Source organism: Mercenaria mercenaria, chromosome 5 (genome assembly GCF_021730395.1).
Source record: "Mercenaria mercenaria strain notata chromosome 5, MADL_Memer_1, whole genome shotgun sequence".
Taxonomy (NCBI): Eukaryota; Metazoa; Mollusca; class Bivalvia; order Venerida; family Veneridae; genus Mercenaria; species Mercenaria mercenaria.
The window spans coordinates 25,973,062-25,986,552 of NC_069365.1; the positions used below are offsets into that span (position 1 = coordinate 25,973,062).

The following is a 13,491-nucleotide window of genomic DNA, read 5'->3' on the forward strand; positions in this document are numbered from 1 at the left end:
TGCTGAGGAAGCTACTAGTACCATTTTATACGTCTTTGGTATCATACGGCTAGGGATAGAACTTCATAGTTCCATGCCATTAGCATATAATGTTTGCACAGTCACTAACTTAGGAGCAGAATCTATTAGTTCTACAAGGGTGCTCAAAATACGAAGAAATGTGCAGTAATATCTATATCTGAACATTTTTGCAGAAATTAAAAAGTATGATAAGTAAGTACACATTGAATATGAATACTTAAACTACAGTTTTCAGACTCCTGTGGTATTGATGAATAGGGACAATGAACTGAGAATACATCGATCCATATCAAGGAGAGCTTTAATTTTAAAAAATGACTCAAAGTCGTTTTCTGACGACTGAAAAGAGATGCTGACTCTTTTATTTCACAATTTGGGATTAAGCTCAGTATTGTACATGAACCTACAGACAAACAAAACTTCAGGCTTCTAATGTGATGTGTACATCAAGTGACAGCATATTGTTTGGATATATAATTGCAACATGCATTTGTTCCCAAGGCTAACACCACTTGACATTTGTGGCACGTACGGATAAAATGCAGTTTCCATAAGTTTCTGTTTCGATCAGTCATTCTGTGATTTAAAGTCATATTTAAATCACACAACAACCTACCCTTTCCTAGAGCTCCGATATGAACTCACCCATGGTGTCAGGTATTCTATCCCTTTTGTCTAATTGAGAGCGTCATAGGTTGCTACGGGCTACGGCATATCTTTTCACATTATATACGAGCATCGTGACATTTTTGTAAAGGGTACTGGGGTAAAGCCAGGAGAAATCCGTACGGATGCCACGCGGAGATTGTACGAAAATCGTGCAATTTCATTGCAGTTGCCGTGTAGTCTCCGCAAGCTTCTCGCTGAAATCGTTCGACTATCTGAAAAATGTTTTGCCCATATGAAGGCCGCTACATGGCAACGTTACGTCCGCTGTAGGGTTGTCGCAAAATAATTGTTCAACATCTGTGCGATTTCAAGGGTAATGCATAGGTACCGAGCGGCAACCTTGCGGCAGCTATGCGAGAGACTTGCGAAGGATCCACGAGTCTACAATATTCGTACGATATATTTTGGGTACCATGTCCACGGAAAATTTTGCGTTGGCTGCACGAAAAGCATGCTCCTAACGATGCCCGTGCAGGGATGCAGGGATTGTGCAATGCCACCTGCAACATGTCTACCGGCTACGGGCTTAGGATTTTTTCAAATTTATATAACAAAATCGTAGAGGCTGCGGAGCCCGTAAATCCGAACGAAAATCACACTGCCGCCTTCTGCCTCCACACAGAGTGCGCAAGGAAAGGAGGATAGGTTAGTCTACGGGCTCCACAGACGCATCGCAGGCCAAATGTGAAATAGGCATTTCCTGAGATTTTAAGTCAAGGGGAATGAAGCTGACCAGAGGTATTTTGACAAATTAGAACCTTTCTGGTATTCTTGCCTCAATAGCCCCTCAAATACATGTGCAAACTATACAAAGGCTGTTGAGGAAAGTGAAATGCCAAGTGCTGAAATTCTCTATACCGCCTTATGTAAGAAGTTTACTCATGTTGTCTACCATCTTGTGATAGTGTTTACTGATACATCACTTTGTTGAGTTGTATATATCACAGAATAGTTACTATTTGTTTTCCAAGTTTAGCCACAAAGGCAACTTCAATATTTGCAGACATATTCTTCTCAGTTACACAGTATGTATTGCATAATCAGTAATTATCTGACCAATGTATTATGCAAATATTGTGACAGTCCACTAGCCCGTCGCTATAATCTTTTTTAGTAATAAGTGCATTTTAAGCCCCTATTCGAAAAGGGTATTTATCATATTTGGTGTCACAGAGACCACAATGTTTGCACAGAAATTAAGATAAAGGACCTGCATATTCTCCAAACTACTTTCCATTTATAAACCAGGTTTCATTAAGAAATCTTTAAAATTTGTTATTCTAAAGTTATAGAAAAATTCACCATTTTTGACTGATGGACAGACATACAGACAGACGAACGGGTGTAAAAATGCCTAATAAGATAACTATTATGTTCTTAATTTTTCTTTCTATCTATGTACAATTTGTCGAGAAACAATCTCCATTATTTCAAAAACATAGCAGGATGACACTTTTTTGTCATGTTATTAAACTAGTTGTTGCCATAGCAACCACATTAGTTGCCATAACAACAAATTTAAATGATTTTGGCATTCTCCACATTGCCATCCATCTATGTACCATGTTTCATGAAAAATTATATTGTACTTTTAAAGCTATCACAGTATCCCACTTTGCATGACTGACGGACTGACAGGCATATGGGGGCAACACATAAGACCCCTCCGGCTAAACACTGGTAGGGAAATAACAACAATCTTCTAGTGTGTTGTGGTGGATGAAATACAAGTAATATAGTACAAACTACATAAAGTAAAATAAGATAAAAAATAAAATATGAGAAAATGACAAAGATTTTGTTTTGATAATACAAAACTGAGGTTTTATGGCTATATTTTCGCCGTTACCATGGAAACAGAAAGAAATTAATTGCATTTGAACAATGATTGATAAATACATAATCTGTTTCCGCTCAATATTGTGAGTCAGCCTTGATCTACAGTCATCTAATTTGACTGGCACAATTGCTCATCGTCATGAACGGCCCTGAACGGTCGCTTTTGGGTCGTAGGCTCATAAGGTCACTGTAAATGATTTCATAAAAACCGTTTTAGATCGATGTTTTGAAACCAGCTTGACCTAAGATCATAAAACATGGTAGACATATTTCCAGTGAACAGATAAAATGATCAAGGTTGGTTTTGAATGATTAACTCTATCCGCTGAATCCCTGAATAGATTTGCTTAATTAACGTCGTCAGCTTCACAGATGTCTTTTAGAGTATACTGCTCCGAACAGCGTTGCCCTCATAAACGTTCTAAATACAGTCTTGTTTCCTGTTTTTAATGCTGAGCGCCAAGCTAGGGAGCTACTGGTACCATTTGTTTTACGTCTTTGGTATGACGCGACTGGGGATCGAACTACCACTAGGCTATGGAGGCGGTTAACTACCATTTAAAACGATGTTTAAAAATATTGAATTATTTTGATGAACATATTTAGATTTATAGCACGTAACTGGTGCATTTTCTATCAATTTACACTGTTTTACGTTCAATTTTACTATTATATTGCAATCAAAATGATATAGGTTTACAACAGAAGCAGCAGGAGATTAATTAAAATGCTGTCCAACAATTATAATTTCATTAAGACTACAACATTCAAATACTAGAAAACTTGTAACAACGGCTTTAAGATCCACTCCTTCATACTTTCCTACTCTGACGATGATGTTTTAGAATTATATACAAGTAATTATATTCATGAGCATGGTTTTTCAATCACACCGAAATCCGAAATCTGAAACCGTCATACGTGTATGCTAGTGACATATCACATTTATTGTTTAATTTCTTCCTTGAGCAATACCCTTACACAACAAAGGTCCACCTTCATGAAGATACACTGCAGGCCAGACAATATACTGTACATATTTACCGCTTTTCGTATAGGGTTTGTATTTATTCGTATCGAAGGGAATGTCTCCAGAAATATCAGGGAAGTCAACATGCACGGGTGGCACGTGTCTGCACATTGACCAGCAGATATTCATACACTTCTGAATGTACGCTACAACAGACTTCGAGCATTGGTTTATACTTTGTTCTTCCATTATGATCTCAGTTCCTACCTGAAAACACAACAATGAAACTGTAAAATACACTTTGTAACTCTGTTTTATCATTATATACTAGTAGATGTACTCATCTACTCATCTACTCTGTTTTAAACGTTTATGAAATGTATCCGAGATTCTCAATAAAATCTAGAAAAGATCCCTTTGAAGCATAGAACCCAACCAAGCAAGTCAAAATAATAGAAGACTAGGTCTCACTTTAAAATATACTATCTGATCACTATCAGTAAAGTCGGCAAATGATGTGGCAATCATTAAATAACAAGTTTGGCCATCTTATGTATCACTTTGAAGTTGCTGCCAGTAACAAGAGATTCGGGTATATGGTATATTGCAAGTTATACATTGTCTGCCGGTGTATACGGGAGCATAAAGTTAGTCAAAGATTGATTTTGCCGAACGATATATGGATCTCAAGCAGAGCGAAGTTGTTATATTGCAAATTCAAATTCGTACATTTCTTCTCATTGAAATATTGTTTTTTTTTTTGATAATATTTGAGTCATTAAAAGGTCGATGAGTTTTACAGAAAAAAGGTTTTTATTTTTTTTTTTTTTTTTTTTTTATGACACGTTTGAAGTTATTAAAGAGCTTATCATGATGATATTATGGTATTTCCTAGCAGCACCTTTCTTAATATTATAAGAAAGTTAGACTATATACAATAGAATCCCGCTTGTGAGATCACCTAAGGTTCTTTCGAAAGGGTGTCAAAATATTAACAGCGGGGTGGTCATTTTAACTATTTTGCTTTATAAATGATAGGAAAAGTGTATTTTTTTTTCTAAAATTGATGACTTCATGTAGAAATAAACAAATGTATTTTATAGGTAGATAAAATTATTTATGTCGTTGTGCATTTGGGCGAATAGATCCCATTCTTAATTATGTTAATGTATGTACTAAACCGCATTTTCCTCATGCTTCTTCGAAAACGTTTCAGAGCGAAAAGCACGCTTCTTTCTTCTACGTTTAGTTTGGCTAATATCTGGTTTTATCTTACCAGCACCCCACCCTTTTCACTTACTCTTTCAAGTGACAATTTTTTAACTCTGAAAGGTTTCTTTTATGTAATTTCATTTAAATTTCTTGATATGCTTAAGACGTTTTTTTTTATCCGCTCTGATATGTGAAGAAATATATTTGTTACGGTATTGGGCGGTATGTTTCGCCCAAATATGTGAAAATATATATTTGTTAAGGTATTGTTCGGCAAAATAAATATTGCCCTTTTTCAGTCAACACTTAGTTCCCTCTTATATTTTCCCATACATAGTAGGCATTGTAACTGAAAATAAACTTCAAGTAGGAGCTATCTATATCAAATATATGTGTAGCTAACTGCATCAAAATACAAGGACTTAAAAAATTATTAAAATATCATTTCCTGAAAAAGAGTTATTTGAGCTGAAAAAATGATCCCGGATGAAATATTTGGAAAAAATGGAGACAACTCCGCAAAGACTTTATGATAGGCTTAGGTGACTATTGACCTAAAACCTCATGCAAACTATGCACTTTTTACCTCTAATCATAAAAAAAGCATGCATACTTGCCACATGGATTAGCAACCTGAACACAAATCTATGTAAAGATCAAATAATTGATTGCCCTGGGGAAAGTAGCACATTTATTGTGGTGACCCTTACGGAAATATTATAGTTTGCCGCGAACACTTGCTGCGATCATGCCGCGAATATACGGCGAACACTTTTGATACAATTAATATAATTGTTCGCGGGATGTTCGTTTGGTGTTCACTTTTCACATGCAAATTAATTTTGCCGCGAACAAGTTGTCGCGAACTTCCCGCGAACAAGTAGCTGTTAACTTCCCGCAAACAAGTTGCTGCGATCATCCCGCGAACTAGTTGCTGCGAACATCCCGCGAACTAGCTGAAAACCAGCTCTACAGAACTTGTGTACAAAAAAGCATGTACAGAAAAAGTGCAAAAACAAATAAATTAGTAGGAATCAGGGATATAAATTAATTGAATAAACTTGAACACTGAGGTTGTAACAAATTCAAATTGTCAATGTCTGAACTTTTTCATATCATATTTGGAGCATTTTAAACAAAGTTTTAATGATAAAATATGTTTGAATTTTAACTGTTACTTATCATGTCCATAACCGTGTCTGAGTGCATGTATTCAGTTCATCCCAATGTTTTTCTTCACACTGCTTACAAGTTATATGTATCACTACAAATCTGTTATAGTTTTACATGTTAATTATCGGACTTATCTGGAACAACTGATACGGGGATTGGTATGCGGCATTTATCTTATCTTATGCTGTCGTCCAATCGAAGCGTATGCCGTAGGTTATTCTGCTATTACGCACACACTTACGCCTTACAGTTTAACTCGTCCTTTCAGTGAAAATCTGGGAAAGCATTATTTTGTTGAATTTTTTGTTGAAAACAAAAGTTCTGCCATGAAATTATTGCCTGCATCTGTTTTTAAATGGAAAATATCTACATTAATGTTACTTTTCACCCTGTAAAAATGGCTAAATCTAGGCTTGTCTTACCCAGAGAGAAAGATGTCGTTTTTACATGATATTTGCCTTGTTGATTCAGAGTATTTAGAACAATAAAACTAGGACATATTTTAATGAAAATAGCAAGTCGAAACTTCAAACTGTTTCCTGAAAATATTTGTTTAAGCTATTGCTTTGTTCTTCACCATTTAAATGCGTGTTAGACCTAGATGATTTTCTGCAGTTTTATCTAAAAGTTTGGAATACTAAATGTAACTTCGTTGTCGGCCTTTTTTTTAAAAAAATCATTGTTATTTTAATTTAAATACATTATATTTTTCACACATCAGTTTTAAGATTAAATTAATTAAACTAATTTTTGGAGTTTAAACAACAATTTCATTTGAAACATTCTCTGCGTTCAAAAAGAATGTTTGTTTCTGTATGTAGAAATCTGACATTATAAACAGTTATTATAATTATGGCACTACAAGATTAAGAAAAGTGTCAGCTTTCTGTTTATTTTCCCATTTCATTTATTCAAATCCAACAAAAATCGGACCTTTGATAAAGGTTTGAAGTTACGTGGTAAAATTTTTCTTCAGGGAAGTGAGCTCATGTTAATTCATAATAATTAAGCATGTCACCACATGCAGTCGCATGCTGTTTTTCCTTCAGAATCCCTTTAGATCAATCTCTGATCATCTAATTATCGCCATTTAACATGTGACTGGTAAACCCTTTGAACAAAAAGTGTTATAGCTCCATGATTAACAAGAGGTAATATGCTAATTACACGCTAATCGATAGTGACGAAAACAAAATATCGATCGCTAACGACTGGTCGATATTTACAGGTATAGACGACAGCATAATACAGATAAATGTATTGATTTATACGGAGTGTCTACTCCCCGTATTAGACCTTCCTGGACTTATGAAGCTTAGAAATTGTCAAAATAATCTAGTTTTATATTTCTTTTTAGATAATCTGATACAGCTCTGCAAAAGGTTAAGCATATCTATTTCATTTTCAAAATTCCTTATGTTTACTGAGATATATATGAGTATAGATATTAAACATAAATTTTCTGACTTACCACAAAAAAGTATATATTCCTATCAGCCTCTAAGAATCACTTATGAAAACTGTCTGTAATGCACACAGATTTCCTTCTAAACATGTCCAGAATACCTGGCTGTAATTAACTTATCAGACTCATACTGTGACCTTACAGATAATGTTACAAATTAATTGATCTACAATTACCTGCTCTTATTCTTATAAAAGCTCTTCAGTAACAGTTTACCAAAAGATTATAATCTTCTAAGTTCTTCTCGCGACCATGCCGCGATCATTGGTCTTCTTGCGAATATCCCGCGAACTAGTATCAAACCAATCGCGGTAGCAGCGAATATCCCGCGAATACTTCCTGCGAATAGGTATGTTCGCGGCATGTTCGCAGCTTTTTGACCATTTCATAAGTGGAAATTTGTCAACAAATAGACGATTTTTTTTAAAAGTCAAAACCCACAGAATTTCACAAGGTGAAATGTGTTGATAAGGCTACTGCTGGAAAGAGAACAATCTCAACTACCCATACATATGTGTCAAAGTATGGGAAAAATATCTAAAAATATAAAAAAATCGAAGAAATCTATTTCAAGACTGTTAGATGCTGTGTAATCATACATGGCATTTATCATAGATAGGTTACTTTTTCTTTGCACTGATATAACATGGGCAGTATTAGGATTTAGAGAGGGTGTTCACTCAACAATTTCACTATATAAACGGATTGTTTCCATTGTGTAAAGAATGCTTAGGGTAAGTCTCTATACATAGTCCCAAGGGTCAGTGCTCTGTTGTGAACAAATGCACATAAAATAGTTCCAACTGTTTTGCAATAGATGTTTTATAATTAAGTTATACAAATGTTTGCGAAATTGTTATTGATAAAGTGTTTTATTTTCAAATGTTCCTATTTCACACCTTTTTGTTTGTACGGCCGGGGTGAGAAAAGTTTTCTGATTGTTTGAGGTGTTTTTATTTCATCAAAATAAACACGTTCACAAGTATTTAACACCTAGTAGACTAAAAAGATACATCTGCATGTATTCCCGATTGGTTAAACGTGATAAAAGGGACTACCTTCTTGGCTTTTACCGAGTACATCTCCATAAAAGTAAGGTTTTGATATACCTTGTCGTAGAAGTGTATTAATCTAAATAACGGTAAAATATATAATAAAGGGTACAACACCATCTACATAAAGGAAGATAAATTGCTAAAATTAAAATCATCGGAGATTTTGATAGAGCATTCTCGGGTATATTGGTACACGTAACGAACATTTTTAACCTTGATTTTACACATGCTTGTTTCGTTACGAGATATATAATTCTGAATATCCCATCATTTTGGTCGAATAATATCTAGCAGGCATATGCACATTAAGTGCGATTTACGTAGATGAAAATAACAACCGTCGGAGGCAGTTTTGGGACATATCGAGTACTTTGGGACACCATCAACAAACGGTTAAATTCAAACTTTAATTGAACACAAAACTCAATGCTTTGTTAGATGAATAATATTAATTGAAATCTGTCTGACATAATTTGTATACAACAATTAATCAACGTGATTTATGAAAACTCCTGACACTGAAATCACCGGGACAATTTAACACACTCGAATTCAAGATCAGCTATCTCCTCCTCGCTAATGGACAACATGTCAATTGTTTTTACACATGTGCGTCAATTTTTCTAATCCGGATTTTCTCTTCTTTTTCTTTTAATTTTTATTTCCTAAGTAGCTTTTTCTCTTCTCTTTCCTTTGGTTTCTTTTGTTTTTCTTCTTCCCTTTGTTTTCTGTTTTCTTCCTTTTCTTTTTATCTCTATTCCTTTCCTTCAGTTTCTTCTTCCGTCTCCTTCTGTCACTTCTAATAAATCGTGAAATGTTTTACATGATATCGCTTTTGTCAAGACCAACCTTGTCTTGTTTGACCTTCTAGAAGATAATTTGGCGACTTGCAGTTTAAGTATGTCATGTACGACTGATGACACGTTAGTTTCAGATTTAAGGTTAAAAGACTCAAAATTTAGCGTCTTTTGTCTGAGTGGCTGGTACAGATCCGGTAAGGAAAACTAAAATATACGCAACCGAAGTTGCTGGTACAGTATTAGCTAAGGAAAAGCTAGTTGTCGAACTATATAAAGTACATGTATCTAGTAGCATCGACACATGAGGAAATGGGAGCAAATGTTGATTCAGGCTCTGAAACTCTTCCTGCAACTGTGGGCAGGGAGGACGATAATGGAATGATACTAACAGTGTTTGTACTACTGCTACTTGAGACCACCACTGATGGATCGCAGAATACTTTGCTTGGCTCAATCTTGAGTGTGCGAAGGACTTTAGAATGATTAAGTGGGAAAAGTCCACTGTCACGAAACCCTTTCACAGAAATATCCACAGTACAAGCGGATTTCCATGTAGATTTGAAAACCCCTGGTGACAATTCATTTACAGTACTGATCTGAAAGTCCCTAGCAGCTTTCTTCCAAGATCCCTTTAAGGCACTAAATAAAGCCACATCACATGGTTGCATCAAATAGCTGCCATGTACGAGTAGCCAATATAGCACAATGCCGTTCTTTTTTCTGCAAAAGTTTGACGCCGTTAGTATTTTGTATACAATGACTTAAATGACCATCGACAAATAACACTATAAATACAGTTCTCGTCAAGTGAGGGTGAAAACACATCTTTGAGCCAAGTTGCAAACAGTTCTGAGTCCATCCTGTGTTTGAACGCCCAAGAATAACATCTGGGAAATCTTCCAGAGGGTTATACGTGAATCTCTGTCGAGCAAAGACTATGAGAGGCCTAAGATATAAATCAACAGCATTCATACAGGCTAGAACAGTAAAGTTGTACATGTTAGGTACACCACTTAGAGCAAGTACTTTGCCACTTTTAGGGCACAAAGGAAAACCAGATTCATCTGAGGTGAACCATCTACTAGGATCTTTCCATATCAGAGAATCTTCTTACATGAAATTTGAAAAATCAGAAAACCACTTTTAACTTTGGTGTGTAATAACAGTAGGCCTACGCTCTTTAGCTAACTGTTGAGGTGCTCTAGAAGCTAATTCTGGATGTCTCTTTAGAAAAGCGTAATACCAGTCTTTACCTGGTCGACAATATACAAAAGGAAAAGCCCTACCATCTTTTTAATGATACTCTGAACGGTGTCCAAGATCTCTGCCCTTGTTGTACCGAATCCCATTTCGCCATGTTAATTGCCCAGTCTGCAATCATAACCTCCTCTGCTTTCATTAATACAGTTCCAGGACCACTGCGAGCACCATTTTTAGACTTATTGTTAATTTTATTTGACAAAGTTTTTTCAGGTATACCAAAAGTTGTAGCCACTTGGCGAAGACAAATGCTTTTACTTCTTATCATAGTTACAGCATAACGTAAAGATTCGTTTGTATATTTGTGATACCGCTTGCACTGGATCTGGCTACTTTCTCATTCTAAAACTGAAACAAGCACAAACTCTTAGGAAGATAAAATGAACTTGAATAATACTTATGACATTTGGTTCCGATATATCAGTACCTGATAGCGATAAAATGATGTCGGGTATTTTGGAACCATTAACGCATCATCAAGCAACGCTAATAACAAGCAGACGCTTTGATTTTGATAAGAACATGTTTTTCACACAAGAAAAAATAATATTTAACTGTTAAACTGCGCTTTTTATGTCTTATCATGTTAAATGTCTTTGTCCCTTTTTTATGGTTATAAGTAACTAAAACGTTCGCGCCTCGAATTTCGCAGCAAATATAAAACGGCACTTACTTGAACGTACAGACGACGTGTAGACGCTTGCAGGAAAAGGACGTCTTGATTATCAGTTCCTACTACGAACGTTCAAGGATCAATGTTCTTTACCAAAAACACGAGATGTGGACCAAAACCTCCGGCGGTTCGAGAATATCCGACAACTAAATAGAACTGCAGTATTATGAGATGTACTTTGTAACAATTTTATCAACGTATATGAAACGTATATGCATAATTCCAAAGGATGTTCTTAAAGCTTGTTTTGATTGTGTATGTTTATGAAAATATGTAACACCAAATGACTCCTCTACAACCGGATTAAAAAGATCTATACTATACATATACAGTATACATACGAGGGCTGTTCAAAAATAACGTGCACTTTTGCTGTCAAATGTTGCTTATTGTGTAAATAATAATGTGAAATATATCGTTGTTATTCGGAATCTCTCTGTAATGTGGTGATATATTTTTGTAACGTTTTTGCTGATAGGCGAAGCGCGTCGAAAGTTTTTATTACCAGAGCTACGTATAACCGGCGCAGTCGCTTTTTGATCTGTCGCGATTTGAATTCGATCGCTAATGTTCGCAGCTAAAAGTATACATTTTTTTCCCAAAAATATGCCAAAGTGCAGCAACACGTCAGGGCGACATGTATTTAGAGTAAGGCGTCATTCGGACGTTGGAGACGGAAGAAAACAACGTTTGAACTAAGTGAGTATTACTGCTTATAATGCATGTAATGTCGTCATCGACTAACATGGATGATAAGACAGTTGCTTAGTTATGGCGAACAGCAACTGCAAATCATAATTCAATGAAGCAAACGCAACTACAATGTTCAGTCATCTGTGTCCTTACCTTAAAGTGATATAAACGATTCTCAAATGGTCCAGAATTGCTTAAAACAGCGGACATCGAGGGAGAAAACGGAAAAACTGCGAATAGACGTTATCGCCAATGTATGACGCCGTAGATAACGACCAAGTACTAACGTTGAGTACCCTGTCTGAGATGCGTGTCGTAAGTGTTCATACATATTTAGTATTCTATCCAAACAACCTGTTTTGACTTAAGTATTGCTCTTGAAAATTTATAAAATAAATTAATAAATATGAATTATTGCAAACTTAATGAAAGCATCACAATGAAGGCATGGCGTCGTTAACGTCGTTGAAATATGATCGCCGTGCGCCGGGTCCGTGTGAGTGACTGTTTTCGAGGAAGCGCAACTCCTGAATGCATGATCATAATCACGTCAAATTTGCAGTGCATTTAGTAGAAAGACTGCAAATCATGATGTTATATTTCTTGTTTTGCTTCATTAAAGTATATAAAATGTAGAGAAAAAGTCTACGATATTTTGAAGAGCCCTCGTATATGTTAATATATGGACACCGTGATCCCAAATGATAAGAAGTAACATCAATACTGAATCCAGTACCTTCTCTACGCCTTCTGAGAGTCGTTGCTTGAAAAACTTTCCTATTTCTATGACAGTTTTGTTCTCCTCATTTCTTAGTGTTTGCTCAAAGTCCGTTTCGATATTTTTTTTCTGGAAAAATTAAGAAAAGGTTTTGAGATAATGCTATGATCACTCTTCATTTTAGTGTTATAAAGAGATGTTATTGTAATGCGCCATTCCGCTTTAAAATCATATACTAGTATCTTATCATATAGAAAATATAAGGCTGCTATCTTTATAAACGTACTTTTATCCAGCAAGTTGGAGAAACTTTTATACACTGAGGCTCTGGTGAGAGGTATAAACTTTTCAGAGATAACTCAAATAGACTTGAATTAGAAAGACAGTAACATTGTATTTCATTCATTGTGCTTTTACATAACAAAAGATGTTCAACCAAATTTTGCTGTTATAAGTAAATATCTTAAAATTTCATTGAATATTGGATATACTATTTAATGGTCATTTATTAAAAACAATACGTATGAAAGCCAAATTGTTTCACTCTGACGGTTATAAGTGCATAAGCACCGAGTGTACCAGAGACGGCAGTACAAAGTCTTCAATTTATGCAGCTCATAATATACAACCATTTGCCGCAAAAGTATTGGGCAATCTTGGGGAAGGCGCATATTACTACATATCGACCAGCACGTTATTCCACTCATTATTTGACTGTTGATTTAAGGCTGTCTTATAGTAAGAGTTAGAACTCAAGAACTCAAGAAATTGACTTCTAATTGTTTTCAATATCACATTTTATCAAAACTGAGTTTTTGTCAAATTTTCCAGGAAAATATGTGTTTTATTTTACAGGAAATCAACTGTTATAACAACAACCGAAAGTGTTAAAAAATAAAATTAAATATATAAACACTACTGAGACACGACATTCATTCCTTTC

At 35.3% G+C, this 13,491-nt stretch overlaps 1 protein-coding gene across 2 annotated transcripts in view; it reads right to left on the reverse strand.

Moving 5' to 3' along the window:
• Positions 1 to 1,915: 1,915 nt before the first annotated feature.
• The window catches only part of LOC128556939 (desmoplakin-like), a 37,993-nt gene continuing 26,417 nt past the window's right edge, over positions 1,916 to 13,491 (reverse strand). For both annotated transcript variants that reach the window (XM_053542978.1, XM_053542977.1), the window contains exons 12-13: positions 12,567 to 12,677; positions 1,916 to 3,766 (exon numbers count right to left, since the gene is read on the reverse strand). In XM_053542978.1, the coding sequence (XP_053398953.1) occupies positions 3,482 to 3,766; positions 12,567 to 12,677 (396 nt within the window). In that variant the 3' untranslated portion in view covers positions 1,916 to 3,481. The remainder of the gene's footprint in view (positions 3,767 to 12,566; positions 12,678 to 13,491) is intronic.